Source organism: Erythranthe guttata, chromosome 14, assembly GCF_056151865.1.
Source record: "Erythranthe guttata isolate IM_541 chromosome 14, IM_541, whole genome shotgun sequence".
NCBI lineage: Eukaryota > Viridiplantae > Streptophyta > Magnoliopsida > Lamiales > Phrymaceae > Erythranthe > Erythranthe guttata.
Window position 1 is genome coordinate 18322920 of NC_142546.1, and position 17929 is coordinate 18340848.

Sequence of the window (17929 nt, forward strand, 5' to 3'; positions counted from 1 at the left end):
ACAAATTGTCCAGTATCGGATATGAGATGTACTGCAGCGCTTATTGTGAGACATATACTTTGGAGAAGAGCTCTGATGAATGATAATTGTACACGTGTTTATTTGATATTTGAGATAATATTTTAATATTGATTAGAATTCATCTACTCCAATCATGATTATCAAATTAATTATCAATTGTAAGTTTATGGGTGATTTTATTTGTAATTGTCACATGTCCACTTTTGACTGGATATTTAGATAGTTACACTTTTGATAACTCAAGTATTTTTACATTCCAAAAGTTGAATTATCAAAATAGAACCCTAATTTGATAACCCCATTGAATTTAAAATTTTCTAATTTTTGGTGTATAAATAGTGGTTAATGGTTGGTTTGAATACCATGTTAAGGGTATTTAGTCTAGGATACAAAAAGTGCGAAGGGGTGGGTCTAATTTATTTGGGGTAAATTACACCTACACCCCTGAGGTACGCTAAAATAACCTTAAGGTTCCTGCGGTATCGGTAATCACAGTCACCTCTGAAACATAATTAAAAACTCTAATGGGATAGATAATACATTAGGGCCCCGTTTGGTTGCCAAGATAAGTCATGATTAATTAAATAGTTGAACTTAATTTGATGTTTGGGATAGATAAATACTTTTGAAACTCGTCATCATGTTACGGTTCAACGTAACCAAAGCCTAAAAACAACGACAATAATCCTTACTTTAGAAGGATACACTTAAAAGTCAGTCAGCGCCTTCCGGTGGATCAACTCCACCCTCAATATTCAAAAAACTGCAACACCTTTGTTCTGAGTAACAAAATTCGAAGACATGTACTAAAAAGGCAAAACTATTCAAAAACATAATCAACCGCTAAGAGAGAATATAACCAATCGATCAATCCTCGTCCTCGGCCTCATTCTCGGCAATGTTGAAGTACCTCAACTCATAGATATTTCGGTCCTTGTTCGATGCTATCACCCTTAGCCAATCACGCACGTTATTCTTCTTCAGATATTTCTTCGTCAAGTACTTCAAGTACCTGAATAAGATAGTCGAAGATATGATGTAAATTAGTTAAGGGTACATAATACGAGACTAAATTAGTTGAACCAAACTCCCCTGCGTGAATAAAAGGTATGCAATTATGATGATCGATCGGGTAGTTTAATTTTTATTTTCTAAATACAAGTCATAGCTTTCTTCTTCTAAGACGAATAGCCTCCGCATAAAGTGGCATAAAGAGTTGGTTATAATTATAATGTTTTCCGGAATGACTTACGAAATCTTCAAATTTCACTCCTTTTAGAATGAAAATCAAAACAATATCCCAATAGCTATTCATAAAAAAAATATTTCAAATTCTTTGTAATTTTAGAAATCCAATGAAGCATATAGCACTTTTTCCAATTTTCCCATTCATCCTACTCAATTAATTGAAAGATAATTAGTAACAATGTATTTTACTGATTTTCTATGTTTTTTTATTGCTATAATCCATGCATTTTATTGATTTTCATAATCTGTGAGCAACAACCTAAAGTGACAAGTAACATGGAAAAAAAATCGAGAGGGCCCAAAACTATCGGAAAATTATCAAACTCTTTGTTTTTGTTAATAAGCAATAAATTCAGGGACTTTATATGCAAATTCACAAAATATAATTTCAATTTAACCAGGAAACGATACGGCGACGTATCAGAAAACGAAAAACATTGATTACATACAGAGAAATGAATGAAACTTTATCCAAAAAAAAAGGGGGAATAAAAGAATATGGAGGAAGAAGAAATTAAGTTACCGCTTGGAGAAGGTGGTATCATTGGCGGTGACGGTAATCTTGGTCTTGTCGCGGGTGACGATAACAATGTCACCAAGCGCTCCGGCTTTTCCGGAGACCTTGATTCGCTCCTGGAGGAATTTTTCCAGTGAGGCGATGTCCATGATCTTATCCTCGACCGGCTTGGCGCAGTCAATCACGTACGCCGACATATTCTTCTTCTTCCATCCTTTCTGGGCCCCACCACTCACAACTCCTCCTTTACTCATCTCTGCAATAATACTTTTTTTCCACCACTAAATATAATTTAATGCAGAAAAAAATAGTAATCAACAATCGAAAGTGAGCTGACCTGTGTGGAGGGTGAAGAGAGCAGGCGGCGGACGGGATGGGAAATGAAATGTAGAGGTTAGCGATTAGGGTTTTTTTTTAATTGAGTATTGGCTGCTGCTGCTCTTCAATTTGGGCCCAATTTTTTTTTAATTGGGCCGTTGCTCTTCAATAATGTGATTATATATTTTAATTAACGCATGTCATTTTCTAATTGGCTATTTAGGTGGTTAAGTTGTGTAACTTACAATTGACATTATTTCTTTCGGATGTATTTTTACATCTCAAAAATTAAAATATCAAAATAGAACCCCATTGGAGTGGAAAATTTCTAACTTGAATTATCAAAATGGTACTTAATTGTTTTGATAACCCATTTAATAACTCCATTGGAGTTGCTCTTAGAGCAACTCCAACCCATTGTTATCAAATGAGGTTATCAAATACTCATTTGATAATCAGGATTATACTTTGATATCTCTATACAACTAGTGAACTCCAACCATATCAAAAAATAATTATCAAACAAATTTATGATTATTTATATATTTATTTATTTTTCAATCTATTTTAAATAACCATACAAACCGATTTTTCTAGTAAACTATCTTCAAAATCAATATTAATCAAGTTTTTACCTTTCCAATAGAAAAAAAAATTATATATAAATAGAGATTATTTTTTTCCGTGGAACTTTGTTGAAGCTCTAGAGAAAGAAAAAAAATATGTTGAAAACGTAGAAAATTTAATTTTATTTTGTTGAGATTTTTTTTTCTAGTGGAAATTTGTTGAAGATGTAGAAAATTTAATTTTAGTCTGTTGTGATTTTTACGTAAAGAAAAGAAAACTCAATTATTTTGAGGTTTTTCTTTTTTCACGCTCCTATTTCTTAGGAGAATATTTGATAACTATTTATTTGGGATGTATTTTTACTCCCCGAATGATGAGTTATCAAAATAGAACCCTATTTTAATAACCCCATTGGAGGAGAGAGTTATTAAAATTGGAGAGTCAAATGGAGGTTAAGGGATTTGATAACCCATTTAATAACCCGGTTGGAGTTGCTCTTACAATGCCAAATCATTAACATGGGTCATCAAATATTAATTTGTTGCTCGTTTTATTATTTTGATACTTATTTACTCTAACTGTAAGAGCAACTCCAACCCACAAATATCAAATATTTATTTGATATTTGATAATTTAGTTTGATACCTAATTAAATTTATTTGCTCCAACCATAGATATCAAATAGTTTTAGGTGGTTAAGTTGTGTAACTTCTAATTGGCATTATTTCTTCCGACATCCCAAAAATTAAAATATCAAAATACAAACCCATTTGATAACTCCATTGGAGTGGAAAATTTCTAATTTGAATTATCAAAATGGTAGTTAATGATTTTGATAACCCATTTAATAACTCCATTGGAGTTGCTCTAAGCATTAAATGAATTATCAAATTTTAAATACAAATATAAATAGGGATTATTTGTCAAAACTCCACATCACACAAGTGTAATTACAATGAGTCCAGTTTTTCACAACTTTTTGAGATAAATTCATTTCAGCATTTATTAATAAAACTAAAATTATCACAATTATACCCCCTAACTTAAAAGTAACATACGTTTTAGGATTGAAAATAAAAAAAAATTTGTAATATTTTTTCCAATTATATCGTAATAACACCTCCTCATATAATCCCACAATTGTCGTCCCTTAATTATAGAGAATTGTTTCAACTTAATCGGTATTTTTTCCACATGACTACCAATCTGATTGCACGAGCAGGAAGTTGGTCTCAAGAAATTACAAAGTGGTGTTCGTGTTGTGACGCAAACTGTGTAAGTGCATAATGGTCATGGTTTTATCACTGTTCGAAGTAATGTTAATATGAATGCACATGTTTTTTCTCCCTCATTGTTATGTGGTTGTTAGCAACTAGTCGATCGATCATTTCAAATTACAGAGTGGTTTTGATACAATGCCAAATTTCAAAGTTACATATCTGTTTTAATTATTATTACCGTACATGTCAGATTTATAATTTATCTTCACAACCGTGGTAATATGTCTTTTATTTTCCCTTGTTAATAACATGATTTTTTTTAATAATTACCATGTTATTGTTTGTGTAGTTTCATGGATTCCAATGTGACATTTGTGTTGAAGTTTCAAGGGATTGTTGCAATAAAGCGATGGTCTGATCGCATGAATTTTGATTCATTGATAAAATATGTTTGGTCGAAGTGGGACGCGAACAACGGACGTAACTTACCCATTAAAATATGTATTCATGTCTTTTTTAAGTTTCAAAGTTGATCTTTTAGTTTGTTTGTTTTTTTTTAAATTCGCCTACAGTTTTCGAGACATACAAGTCAATTTTTTTGTCAATTTCGACACATGTTGAAATTTTGAGAAATTTCGATATGTATGTGCTGAATTTATTTTTATTTTTTTTTGTTTTTTAATACAATTTTCAACAAGTTGATTTCGAAAATTGATAAAGATTCAGAGTTGTACGTGTCGAAAATCTATCGCGGGTTTAAAAAATAAATTATTTCAAAATCAACTTTTAAGCTAAAAAAATACATGAATACATACCTTAATATTTATTTATTTATGGAGCATCTACAAATATTTAACTTCTCCAATTACATCTAGATTTGATTTATTGACATAAATCATAAATATGACGTGCATTGCATAGTAATCCAAACTTCAATAAAATCCTTAATGATATAACTGTATATAACTTCAACATGAACAAGAAACAAAATTGAAATCAACAATCAGAAAGCTAACCCTACCAAAACAAAATTCAAAAGAACTCTAGAACACCGATTATTGTGATAGGTGGGTTGATCTCGACCCGCGTAGCCATCCCTTGGGCAAGTAAACGAGGCAACACATTTGCTTCTTTGGCCGAAACTCCCTCAGCAGTCCATAATGTCACATGTGGCCATTCATTTTTCGAACATAACTTCTCCCCATCAACCACACCAGGTTCAGCTTCGAGTGCTGCCGATTTTTCCGAGAATAAAAGTGCATGCATACTGATTGGTACATTTTGGTTGACATACGGTCCGTAATTGGCTACAGCGGTTACGCCGTGACTTCTCTTATGAGCAAGCGTCAAATGGGCTTTCGTAAGACTGCTTCGTATATCCTTGTCCTTGAGGAAACCTTCGACTTTAGGATCCTGCCCACCTAACTGTCTCATCCATGATAATAAAAAGAAAACGTGGATTTAACCTAAAGCTAGATATTTAATTAGAAAGGAAAACACTTGTGAATTAAAATATATTGAAATTGACTTACGTTATCAAGGAGATCTAGGAATGCTGAAACCGGCAAATTTACAGCAGCATAGGCAACGGTCCCAAAGCTCCGTTTTTCAGCACTAGGTGTTGTGTATTCTCCCTTAGCAATTGCTTTAAGTTGTTTGAGAACGCTTTCGACAGAAGATTCAAACGGGACCTGGAAATACAGAGTGCAGAGATTAACACTACTAGCTGATGGGGCAAAAAGTAAATCTTTTTTTCTGATGTGGAATAAGACAAGAAATTAATATTAAGGACATAAAACTGGATAACCGACTTTGTCATTGGCAATGCTGATAGTGGATTTGACATTACAAATAAGTCGGACAGTACATTTGAGCGGCAGCGTTTTGCGTAAATATTCTTATCTAATCGAGTCATGTAATTTACGAAGAAAGAACGGGCAAACTTCAATAGGGATATATGGAACTGCTATTTAATGAACTAATATTTGCAGTAATTCTCCAGTTAAAATCGAGAGCGATCCCTGCAATTAGACCCCGACCATATGGTTTTTGGCCAATGGCCGTAAAAAAGGGAAGTTATATTTTCTGCAACATGGTGCTAAGGCGGCTTGAAGTTTAGTCCCAACAACAAAGTAATGGTACTGAAAGACAACGAAATTCACCTAATTATTTATCAACAGCCGCAAAACTGACCTGAATAGAATTCAGATATTCGACATTTTGAAGCAGAGTCTCGCGCAATTGAGTCTCCCATTCAGGCCACTCGGAATATGCGTCTCGGGTGGGTTTCAATCTACATGAAAGGTATAGAAGCAGAGTGAAGCTAAATCAACTACAAAAAAATTGACAATCCCGCACTTGATGCACAAGGAGTCGTATAATGGGGCAGTGAGTACCTTCCATACAGATCCAATCCTTTCTGCAAAGTAGACCTTATACATTCAGGCAGAGGAGCTCTTCACATGCAAAAAGCGCGGAAAGAGCTGTAAGTCTCAGAAAAGACAAAAGATAATAATATATATACATAAAATACATGTGAATAGTCGAGAGGTGACATTAGGTAAATTAGTGTGTGTATCCATCATATGAATACTTCACAGACCTGTTGGGTTCCAATAAGGGCATCTTCACGAGTGAACCAAAACGCTCTATTAGCTCAGCCTCAAACTCGTTGCGATTCTGGAGATTTGTAGGAAACGGGCATCGTGAGAAAAAAAATTCAAGAGACACAATCATATGACTTGCAACTTCAAAAAAGAAATAGTACCTTGCCGTGATATAGATCGTAGAACTTTAACAACACGTAACCAGCATGTGGAGATGACTTGTCAAGATTTCTCTTGAAAATACAAAGGAAAAAATTAATTGAGAATAAAGCCAGGGGGGGAATAGCAAAAGATAGGGGTAGCTAAATTGATTATTACTGGGTGATTAGCACGATGAAGCACTCGGAACATGAAAACAGCTAGAGCATCGAGTGAGAACGGATTTGATTCAGTCCCTGCATATTTGCAAAGGAGGAAGTAGACCGATAAACAACATACGAAAACACTGAGCAACCATGACGTAACGTTCAATGAAAATGGAATATTTACAACAAACGTTGGATATGCACACGGCTTAATTATAGGTAGTCAATACGTATTCCTCAAGATAATACAAAGATGATACTTAACAAGAGCATGAAAATAGATGATGAAAAAGTAGAGCAAGGTATGTAATTTCTTCAGAGTAAAAACGTGATGCAAATAGCAAACAGTATCATGAAATCAACAATATAATGATTAATGTCTCACTTAAAATGCTCTACTCTCTAAAAAGGTCATAACAATCTACTGACCTTCTGAATCAGGTACAACTGGAATTGCAGATGCCTTGGTGCGACGACACATGTCCTCAATCTGCAGAGATTTCCATAACAGACAAATTAGGCCACCACCAATAACTTATTGAGATTGAGGAATTTGAACGGAATAATACTGCGTGTAAAAGGCCAATTAATTTGCCATGCATCACAGTTGCATCTTACATGCCGGTATCAAACCCTAGACTGTCTTTCACGCTTATTACATGATATGCTACTGTTATTAACAATTTTTGGGTGGACAAGATACTGACAACTCTTCCATAAGATTAAGAAAAAAAAAAAAATTAGACGAATTATGCAGTTTTTATTAAAGCTTAAGAATAAAAGAATAAACATATCACCTGTCTCCAAACTCCTCTATTGGGAGCATTCTTGTCTGCAAGGATAACAGAATAAGGTTCCTTGCAGCACTCTTCAGCAACCATCCCCCAATATTTTCCTGTCATGTTACAAATAAGTAAATTGAATATACAAGTAAAAAGAACCTTGCTTGGGAGAAATTAGGGAATGAAGCAATGGCATAGTTGTCAGACTTTATTCCTTCATGGTGGAAAAACAACTTCAAAGAATAATCTCAACTCAGTAAAAGAAATCAAAGCTAAGGGGGGAAAGGTAAAGTAAGATCCTCAGGAGAATGGCTTGAACCGAAAAGAACAGCAAAGAAAGGTGAAAATATCATGTTGCGCATGCTCGTTTCGGAACTTTCTTGTTGACTTAGTGTAGTGGTGTTGCTGCTGATTAAAATTGTGAACTAAAGATGCACAAAATTGGACAATTACAGCAAAGAAAGAATGAATGTTGAGGTCACTACCTTGGAAAAGATCACCCATCAAATGATGGACTGGACGATCATCACCAAGTACTCCAGGTGCACTCATTATCTCTTCACAAAGTGCTGACTTAGCACAACCAGGTATTCCTAAAGTGGCGATTAGTGAAGCAGGTCAGGTAATAAATAAGTTTGGTAAAAAAGAAAAACAAAAACAAAAACAAAAAATGGCAAATATCATAAAGATGACGACCCCTTATCAACTCAATTTACGGTGAAAACACGTATGCAAATCTATTTGACCCAGCTAATTTTCTCAAAGCATTTAATGAATATCATGCTGAATATCGAAATATTCTCAGCAGATCAAATAAGTAAACTGAAACTACGACAATATACAGGAAGTGTGCAGGAAACCAACACAACACTTACCTGGAAAGAAGACAATGAGCCCCTCGTCCTTCCTAATGACTTCCTTCACCATCGGAGTCGGACTAGAAGGTATTATATCTCTCTCTTCGCCTCTGCTTCCCTCAATGATGGCCAGATCTCTCATGAGACTTCCAGCAGATCCTATCAAAGCCTGAGTTTTTGGACTGCGCTTTGCGTACTGTTCTAGGAATGGTTCAGCTTCGCTTAGGTACGAGAATGAAGACAGCTGTTCGTGTCCATATGTTTCACGAATGTATACAGCCCTTGACAGAGGGAAAAAAGATAAGCAAATACTGGATTACAACTTCAAAGTAATGCAAAAAGAATTCCAGAAATACCAGTCATCCAGCATCCTGCTTAGCTCTCTTTGTTTTGCAGCTGAAGTATTCCATATCTTCATTTGCCTGAATGGCAACATAACAGTCAGGATACCGCAGAAGAGCCACAAAGTAGTGACAATGCCACTATTTTCAGGTCTTTCAACTTATATAAACCTGCTGCTATATTCATTAATACAATTTCTGTCAAACTGCAGATATAAAATACGTTAAGGGAAAACCAACCAACCTCAGGTAGTAGGCCTTGTATGCAGCTTCACCTTGTTTAAAAAGAACTGGCAAGCCATTCCGGATTAAAAAGGTCCGGATCTGAATATTCAAAAAATTAGGAGCAAAATTCATCACTTTCTAAATGAAGAAAAGCAATCACGTTTCTATTCAATAACTCGGAAATGGATGTATGCAAGACAGTATCACAAACCTTGTACTTGAGAAATTTCAACTTGATCATCAGGTTTGCATCTTCATTAGCCAAACCATCTTTTGCATTTGTGTCACTCCCATAATTAATTTCCTGGGAGGATTCTGCTGCTATCCCCTTGTTATTCTTGAATAAGTTCACGTCCACAAAAAACCCTGGGAAAGCAAGAAAGATTGCATCTGAAGGAATTCGAGCATAACTAACTTCCTGACGTAGTCAAAATAAGTCCCAGGCAGTCGGGCCAAGGATCACCCCAATCAGATTCAATTTTACACTAATCAACAAATAAAAGGCTCTAAAGCAACGCGTTTGAAATTTTTTAGCATTATTTTTAATAATTATATAACAATATAAAACCAACCCGAGTTGGTACCTAGCCATGATTACTAGGGTGAAGGTCTAGGGTTCGAAGCCTACCCCTCCCCTACTTCCCCATTCATATAAAAAATGTTTGAGTCCCCAATACTTGTGCAAAAGGGTTACACACATAGATATAGACGGACTTTGACATTATCCACATTGCAGTTTTAAAACAAATATCACTATGGTTTCAGTCAATCGTGAGAAGGTATAACAAACACACACACCCCGCACCCCCTTGGTTCTTCAGACATGTCCCATATCTTATAAACCACTGCATCAAGCCAAGGCCCTGACTTGGCAGTTTTATTTGACAAAAGTTGTGTAGTTCATAAGTTGCTCTACATACATACTATCAAGAACAATAAGCACATCAATGCAGAGATACACTGTTTGCATTACAATATGAATTATATACCTCGATAAAGTGGCCATAGTCCTGGATTGTGCCTGCAATATACCATATTCCCAAATGAAAATCCAAAGGATGGTTAAATCTTATGCATGTTACCAGAATATGATTTATATGAATGGATCAAAGCACATAATATTGAAAAGCAGACCTCATCTCTTCCTGGTACCGTCTAAAAGCTGAATCACTTTGTACATGAATGACCATCTTAAAATGAAGACTGTCGCTTGACACAGAGTTGATCTTATGAAAATTATGGTAACACTTAAAAGCAGCAGGGAAGCGCTTTTCCGTCATTAGACGAACCATTTCCTGAAGCAAAAGGTTAATCACGATAATATCATTACTAGAGTAGACATGCATATCAAGATACTAGAGCACACCAAAACAAGTGTGTGTGTGTGTGTGTGTGTGTGTGTGTGTGTGTGTGTGTGTGTGTGTGTGTGTGTGTGTGTGTGTGTGTGTATTAATCATCTTGTCTACCAAGTAGAATGCAATAGTTTTGTTTGAAAGCCATCAAGGACAACCATCAGCTACCCGATCAAGAATTGCTGCATTTTCCTATTACCCGTATCAATAGGTGAAAATTTAACAATCCATAGCTTTGCACAAGCAAATACCATGCACCTTTTCCAAAATTTTCAACTTCCACATCTCTCATAGTCGACACAATAACAGTGAACAAGAGCACAGCCTACCTGTAATTTGGTAGTGCAAAAATCTGCAGGGAGCGCTTGCAGAAACTTAGACACAACAGATCTATCTGCATTTCTTGAATGACCATCAGCGACATCATTTCCAAACCAATCCATATAATTTGGTAAGAAAGAGGTATCAACACTCTCAAGAAGTGCCTTGATTTGCTGTAAATCACAACCAAACAAAATAAAGAACATGAACAATTCCAATTACAGTATCTTCACGGAAGAAATATAAGAGCACCTGCTTCTCGTCGCTTCTATTTTCAGCCCATATATCCCGCAGGCTGGATCCCAGGTAATCTGATACACAATTTGTGAATACAAAGTAACAGAATCAAGACATAATCCATGGTGAGTCACAATCAGGTCTGGAAAGTAGATCGGTGAAAAAAATATCACTATAACAAGGCAACTGGAAGCACCAGGAACTATTCATTCACAGAAACCGAATATAAGGAAGACACAAAAGGAAAAGGCTATCTGTCAGAGACATGCGTAAGAGACCATTATTTCCCATTGAACTATGAAATCCTAAAACAAACAGTTGCATCATAACCAGAGTAATTTTTTCTAGAAGTAATATACGAAAGAAAAGAACCAATAGTTTCCAAACGCATGTTGACTCGTGACATTCATAATTATTCTCGAAAACGATAGATCAGAATAGCCCAAACTATAATGAGACCTCAACTCAAAGTGACTCAATGCAGAGAAGGGTAAGGGGAATAGTTGTAAATCTTCGGTCAAAAAGTAAATCCTACATATTTGACTTGTATCTTATCTTTCAAATGACTTAGTACCAAGAAATACAAAAATTGACTCTCACCTACGGCAGTACAATAAGCATAGAAGTCAATAAGACAACAAGTCAAAATTCTGCATTAGTTTTTGCTAATTTCTTGGCCCTTTGGATTATGCTTCGACAGTGAACCAACTTTTACGACACCAACAGGTAATAGCAGAAACTCGCGGTAGAAAACAAAACTAAATTAAACAAAACATTCTTACCTCCCTCCGAAGGTGGTAGGGGATAGTCTCTCAAGACCTGCTCCATATGTTCTGAGCTCTCACGGCTTACTATACGAGCAACTAGACCTTCCAAGATTTCACCCTGCACCTTTATGTGATCTTTAGATCCTGCGTAAGAGAGAGAGAGAGAGAGAGAGAGAGAGAGAGAGAGAGAGAGAGAGAGAGAGAGAGAGAGAGAGAGAGAGAGAGAGAGAGAGAGAGAGAGAGAGAGAGAGAGAGGGGATAGTCAGCCTTTGCAAGAAACTACTTTTAATAAGTGTGCATATGAAACATAAAGCAGTTCAGAATGTAAAACAAAACAGAGCAAGCAAATAACAAGGAGATACGAACTGAAAATTCAAACGCCATAATAAATAACGGAAAGGACTAGGGAATAAAAACAGAAGATACGCAGGGTAGAGGATTTCAATTGAATGATATTAAAGAAAGTTATGAAGACGGAAGAACCCAAAGAACTAAACATTAGGGAGTCAGGGCCACACTTCAGCATATCAAACCCCATGAAATTCACTCGAACCAATAAAGGACTACAAGTGATCTTACAATGCAAAATGTCCACATATATTTGGGAAAGGCTTCATTTTTAACCTCAAATAAATCTTACCAGGAATAGATACATCTGCAACTTCATCAAGAGCCTTACATACAGTTGTCGCGGTGCCTTCCTCACAGAGTGCATCATAAGCAGCAAAAAATGAAATCACAGACTTCCTGAAATGGAGACCCTTTTTTAATACATTATGCTGAACCTGAGGTTTTACAGGCATACAAGTATTCAAAAGAACTTACAAGCACATAAGTAAAACACGCATATGGAATGATATGTTACCATCTAAACATGTCATAGCGCTCACAGATTTATTAAAATGAAAAATTAAAAAAAAAATCACCTTGTTGAGAATAACCAGACATGGTTGGTCGGTAGCCGCCATTTCCTACAAAAAACTATTACATCAGGAGTCGAATAGAATTTAGGTTTTCCACAACCCAAATCGGTGACTGCAGTCACGACAACTGCAAAAAATAGAAAAAGAGGAAAATCAGCAACAGGAACAAATTTGAAAATTATTTGAGATGAAAAGCTCTTATGACTAGTTTCAGGAAACTGCAGATACACAAACAAAAAAGCAAAAGAGGACATCGGTTTCAGAAGCTTATATCGTAATCCACTCACCATAATCCTCACGAGGACGTTGCCCATGGTCTCCTAATACAGCAGTGACCAGTTCCATTGATATGCACATGCGGTTACTCTGAACAGAACGAAATCGTAATGTCAAATAACAATGAAAACCCCCTAGAATAAGGATATGCAGGCATGCACGTGCGCTTTAGAAATCTTCGTTCATGCTCATATATATATAAAGCAAATTAAATATCTCTTCCTAACTTCCAACCAAGTTAAATATCTCAATGTCACCACTGTTAGTCAAACAGAAGAAATGCAAACGTTCATCAACTTAACTTGATTTAACCATAACTACCCAGTCTAGATTTACCTCAAGGAACTTATTGAACTCGGCTTGCTTCTTGCTGCACTGCGAACCCCATGCTTCACGAAACATGCGCCCAAGTACAAAGACGCCAACGGCAGTATAACTGTGGTATATTCATGGAATTCAGAAAACAGAAAAACATAATGAAGTAATGCAATTAAGAGGATAAAGACCCATTGGAGCTGAAAACAACTACTTTTTCTAATTTCTGGTGAGTAATGACCGTATGCAAGTAGTGGTTCAGATATATGCATGCCTGAAAGAGGTTCATTCCCACTAGAGCAAATAGTTTAAGGCAACCGCCCTCTTTATGATATGCAGAAGTTCAGGTTTGCAGCACCCACCCTCTTCATGTACTCAATAGCAGCTGCCTACTACTTAAGCCTGAAAGTTGCTTCAATGCAAGGAAGTGGTTTTGGTTAGACATAGTCTTATATTCTAATATACGAGAAGCAATACTTGAAGCAGCCATTAGCAGAACCGCCGACCATCATAATCATGAATGATTGATTCCAATTAGTAATCTCAATTAAAGACCAAGCCAAGATGATGATTCATGCCTAATAGAAAAGACTTAGATTCATTCATTACAAAGTTAAATAGGAAGAGCTACTGATGCATGCCTTGCAATTCCAAAACAGTAACACTCCGTGTAAATAAAATTTCTTAAAAACAGGTTCAATACTTGTCAGTCAATTACCGGATTATCGTCACTAATGGAAATACTAAGCTACAAAAGAAACACGACAAAGGGTAACTCCATCATAACTCAATAATAAAAACTTGTTAACTTTGAACTCGGTGTCAAGCAGCTATATTAAATCAATAAATAATACAAATGTTAGACTCAACGAACAGATAAATGGAAGTGACGCATGAGAAGGACAATCAACAATCGACTTACATATTCCCATAGCTATTCTTCGCATATGCTCCTCCCTCGTGCCCAGCATACATGAAAAGTGATCCAGAATGCTTCAGCGAAACCTATTGATTTATTGATGTTACAGAAACCAATAGCTTAAAAGAGCGAGGCTACAAAGTTGAGTACGATAGAGGATATAAACAACTAACTGAGTGAAGTGCAAATGGAGGGAATGAGAAGACGGGAGTCAACATAGTAATAGAAACTTTGAAACGAAAAGCCAATGGCCTACCTCCAATGTAGCTAAGCCTTTCGAAACTATCTCTGCCATCCTTGTCCTAACCTGCGTTAATGTCATACCAAAGGGTTGACCGAGTACATCTTAGAAATTAACTGTTCTAATATTAACTGACTACTGAACAATTACAGTTGGTTGGGTCAATGTAATACGCTACATAACTGTGCCCACATAAATAATTAAAATCCTAAAGTTCCCTTAAAAACAATGAATCTTTAAGTGTGTTTAATCATTAACGAGAAAAGTAATCTAAGGTTAACAGTATTATGTTATGAATTACTTTTGTCGGAAAAAAAACGTGGATGGGGATAGCTTACCTCTTGATCAGACTTGTCATTTTCAAATTTTGGATAAAAAGTTGCTCTAACTTGTGCAACTGAGTATGTAAAGCTGTCCACCGTAAAATTCTCCAATAGTTTATCAGCTGCGTTTGGCTCAGACATTGAGTCAAGAGCCTCAAGATGGGTTGGGCCCTTGTACCAGTCGAAGTTGGTTGATCTCTCAACCATGTTATCTCCCTCGAAACCAGAAACGGGGACAAATGGAATTTTGTCTGGGTTGTATCCAATCTTCTTGAGGTACGAAGACACCTCCTTCAGAATTTATTCGTACCTAGCCGATGCTTACGAACTGCAATCAAACCAGAATAATTAAAGAAAAAACCCAAGCTGGCAGAGACTAGATAAAGAATAGCAAGCATTTAAACACAATCACATTTATAAATCATTTCCATCCAAAATAAATGATAGAAAATCCAAGCTGTCAGGAGGCCAACATAATTTTTGTTTTGCATATTATAAAAATAAAAATAAATAATAAAAAAAAAAACCAAAAATTGAAGCTTGTTGTTGCGTGCGTGCTGGGAAGAGGTAAAGGAAAGAAGATGATATAGGTTAATACAAATAAATGATAAGCAATAGATATCAGTTATCATCATTTGCATAATGTTGATCGACAAAAGAAAGATCGCAAGCAATTTCGCAGCAAGTGCAAGGGCATAACCCCAAAGAAGATTACATCAAAACGGAATAGCCAGAAATTAATGAAACAAATACAAAAAGACTAATTCCTATCCAAACTAGAACATACAATCCAACAATTGCAACCAGAGAAAACAAACACACAGAAAAGAAAAAGACATATATATATATATATATATATATATATATATATATATATATTGTTTGTAGGATGGTATTATACTATATTAGGGTTAAATACACTTTAACTATTGAACAATATTTTCCGCACTAATTACGCCTCATGTATTAAAATTTAAAACCTTGGAAATCATCCTAGAGTCGCTTAATGTAGATTACTAATTCTAATATTTCATTTACTAAATTACCAAAACAGATAAAAAAAATAGCATATGTCGATATCGCCAATCTATATATATATCATGGTTATCGAATCGGAAAATATCGGCGTATCGTTTTCCTTCGTATATCGTATCGTATCGTTATCGTATCGTATGATATTTAACCAACTATTAAAAATAATAAAATATATATATTTACATAATAGAAATACTATAAAAACGTAAAATTTAATATTTTAAAGTCAAATCTAGTTTCAAGTTTCAACATTGCATTATAAAATAGGCAAAAAATCATAGTTGCTCTTAAAATAACATCAACAAAGTTCAAATTCAAATCCCTAATTTCTAAAAGACTAATATATCACTCATAATCTTTTACGAGCAATATCAGTACTTCCTCTTTTACGAGCCATTACAAGCCAAACATTCAAAAGTCAAACAACCACAAAACACAACTTTTTATGAATAAGTGCTGAAAATTGCACAAACCACCCCAAAATATGCTGAAAATGCACGAAATACCCCAACAATGCTGAAAATCACAAAACCACCCCAATAAAGCTGAAAATCGCACAAACAACCTAAGAGAATGCTGAAAATCGCACAAAGATGCCCAATCAATTCTGAAAATCGCACAAACACCCCAAATAAGCTGGAAATTGAATCAATCACCACAAATCAACTTACCCACCTCAAATTAAGCAAACCCATCACAAAATCGAACAAACCCAAGGCTAATTGAGCACAAAAAGGACGAAAAAGTGCTGTAAATCGCGACCACGTTCAAATTGCGCAAAACTCAGTCAAATTCGCACTTGAATCGCAAAAAAATAACAAAAATCTATCGAAATTGAGTTAGGGTTGCCATGTTGTGATAATTTTTGAAGAAATTGAAGAGAGAAAGGTGGATTAGGGTTGTGAATTTGAAGGGTTGTTTTGAAATTTGTTTTTCTGCCCTAAATCTCAGAATATTTCGTGGGTTTTTTGTTTTCCTTTTTGGTTTTTTTTTTTTTTTTTTTGAATAATATCGTAAATATCGTATCGTATCGTGATATGGCGATACGATACGATATCTCGCGATATTTCCCGATATTTAAACATAGCCGATACAGAGTCCGAGTCGTATCGTTTTGATTGGGACCGTACCGTATCGCGATAAATATCGCGAGATCTCGCGAGTTTAACTACCATGATATATATATATATATATATATATATAAGGTAAGGAGCACGGCGCAAGGCGCGGTGCCCAGTCGTCATATTTGCAACGAGTCGAATATTTATTTTGTCGGGTGACACATTTATATGTGTTTAAATCGGTTATTTCGACAGGGTTTTGATGATGCGAATGCGCCATGTGAAACTGTGTAATCCCCAAAACCATAAGAATTTGACAAAAATGAACCTTAATAACTTATCACTTGGGATGTACGTACTCCTCACAACCACGATACTGTTCAAACTATTTAAAAATGCGTATTTGAATCCAACATAACTATTCCGTTCAAAGATCTAATCCTGCCAACATCTTATATCTCTAAGTCTTGGGCGTTGTATGCATCAGCCAAAAAAATAGTATACCTCAAACATGGAAACCTCAAGGCTCCTTAGTAGACTGCCAAGAAATCCCACCAATGAATAGCTTCCCAAATTCCATTTGTTTTTTTATCAATTTGCAGTTGAAATATCTACACCAATGGACCAATGTACATAGAAACAGTATGCACGTAACAAAATTGAAGAAAAAATCGAAGTAATTCGCCTCTTATAGCCTGAGACAAGCAAAGTCAGAATTTAGTTAGGGTAAATTACAACCACCTCCCTGATGTATGGTTAATTTACGAAAAAAAACCCTCTTGGTTGGATAATTACATCTACACCTCAACTATGATTTTTTCTTACACCTCCACCCTTATGGTGTCAAATTCATAGATTTTGTGGAATGTGCTCTAGTTTGTACTCGTTTTGTGTAAAAATACAGTTTCTGATGCACCACCACAATCTGATATATACAAGCCAAAAAAAACGTATTATGATCATCTTGCTTCAAAATGTGGAGTTCGAATGGGATAAAACGGGTACAAAAGTGATAATATTCTATATGATCTCGAAGATTCCACTAAATTTGAAACTGCAACGGTGGGCGTGTAAGAAGATTTATAGTTGAGGGGTGGTTGTAATTACCCAAACAAGAGGGGGGTTTCGTAATTTGACCATACTTCAGGGGTG

The 17929-nt window shown here is 35.5% G+C and overlaps 2 protein-coding genes across 14 annotated transcripts; both read right to left on the minus strand.

Moving 5' to 3' along the window:
• Positions 1-695: 695 nt before the first annotated feature.
• On the minus strand, positions 696-2053 carry LOC105952572 (large ribosomal subunit protein eL22y). The gene is made up of 2 exons (XM_012976135.2): positions 1793-2053; positions 696-1033 (listed from the first exon to the last, which is right to left on the minus strand). Exons 1-2 carry the CDS (start codon positions 2038-2040, stop codon positions 889-891), a joined length of 393 nt encoding a protein of 130 aa, XP_012831589.2. The 5' UTR covers positions 2041-2053; the 3' UTR covers positions 696-888.
• Positions 2054-4819: 2766 nt separating this feature from the next.
• Positions 4820-15022, minus strand: LOC105952573 (tRNA ligase 1-like). Of its 13 annotated transcripts, none has more exons than XM_088813537.1 (27): positions 14697-15009; positions 14374-14424; positions 14121-14203; positions 13561-13600; positions 13220-13319; positions 12895-12973; positions 12611-12734; positions 12325-12431; positions 11700-11828; positions 10933-10991; positions 10689-10853; positions 10142-10302; positions 9997-10028; positions 9219-9373; positions 9027-9106; positions 8798-8863; positions 8460-8722; positions 8070-8177; positions 7600-7697; positions 7232-7292; positions 6816-6892; positions 6659-6730; positions 6494-6570; positions 6288-6347; positions 6085-6184; positions 5424-5582; positions 4820-5316 (listed from the first exon to the last, which is right to left on the minus strand). In XM_088813537.1, exons 5-27 carry the CDS (start codon positions 13283-13285, stop codon positions 4924-4926), a joined length of 2691 nt encoding a protein of 896 aa, XP_088669663.1. In that variant the 5' UTR covers positions 13286-13319; positions 13561-13600; positions 14121-14203; positions 14374-14424; positions 14697-15009; the 3' UTR covers positions 4820-4923. The 13 variants fall into 13 exon arrangements, with proteins under 13 accessions (XP_088669663.1, XP_088669659.1, XP_088669660.1 ...); XM_088813533.1 differs by having other exon boundaries at positions 13473-13600; XM_088813534.1 differs by having other exon boundaries at positions 13413-13600.
• Between the last annotated feature and the right edge of the window lie 2907 nt (positions 15023-17929).

What these genes read in the sequence shown, in the direction of transcription:
- LOC105952572 (XM_012976135.2), bottom strand. Translation starts at nt 2,040, where the DNA reads ATGAGTAAAGGAGGAGTTGTGAGTGGTGGGGCCCAGAAAGGATGGAAG. An exon ending in GATACCACCTTCTCCAAGCG is followed by an intron (nt 1,034 to 1,792) that starts GTAACTTAATTT and finishes TATCTTATTCAG; the next exon opens with GTACTTGAAGTACTTGACGA.
- LOC105952573 (XM_088813531.1), bottom strand. Translation starts at nt 14,888, where the DNA reads ATGGTTGAGAGATCAACCAACTTCGACTGGTACAAGGGCCCAACCCAT. An exon ending in TGAAATTTCTCAAGTACAAG is followed by an intron (nt 9,107 to 9,218) that starts GTTTGTGATACT and finishes TTGAATATTCAG; the next exon opens with ATCCGGACCTTTTTAATCCG. An exon ending in TACAAGGCCTACTACCTGAG is followed by an intron (nt 8,864 to 9,026) that starts GTTGGTTGGTTT and finishes GTTGCCATTCAG; the next exon opens with GCAAATGAAGATATGGAATA.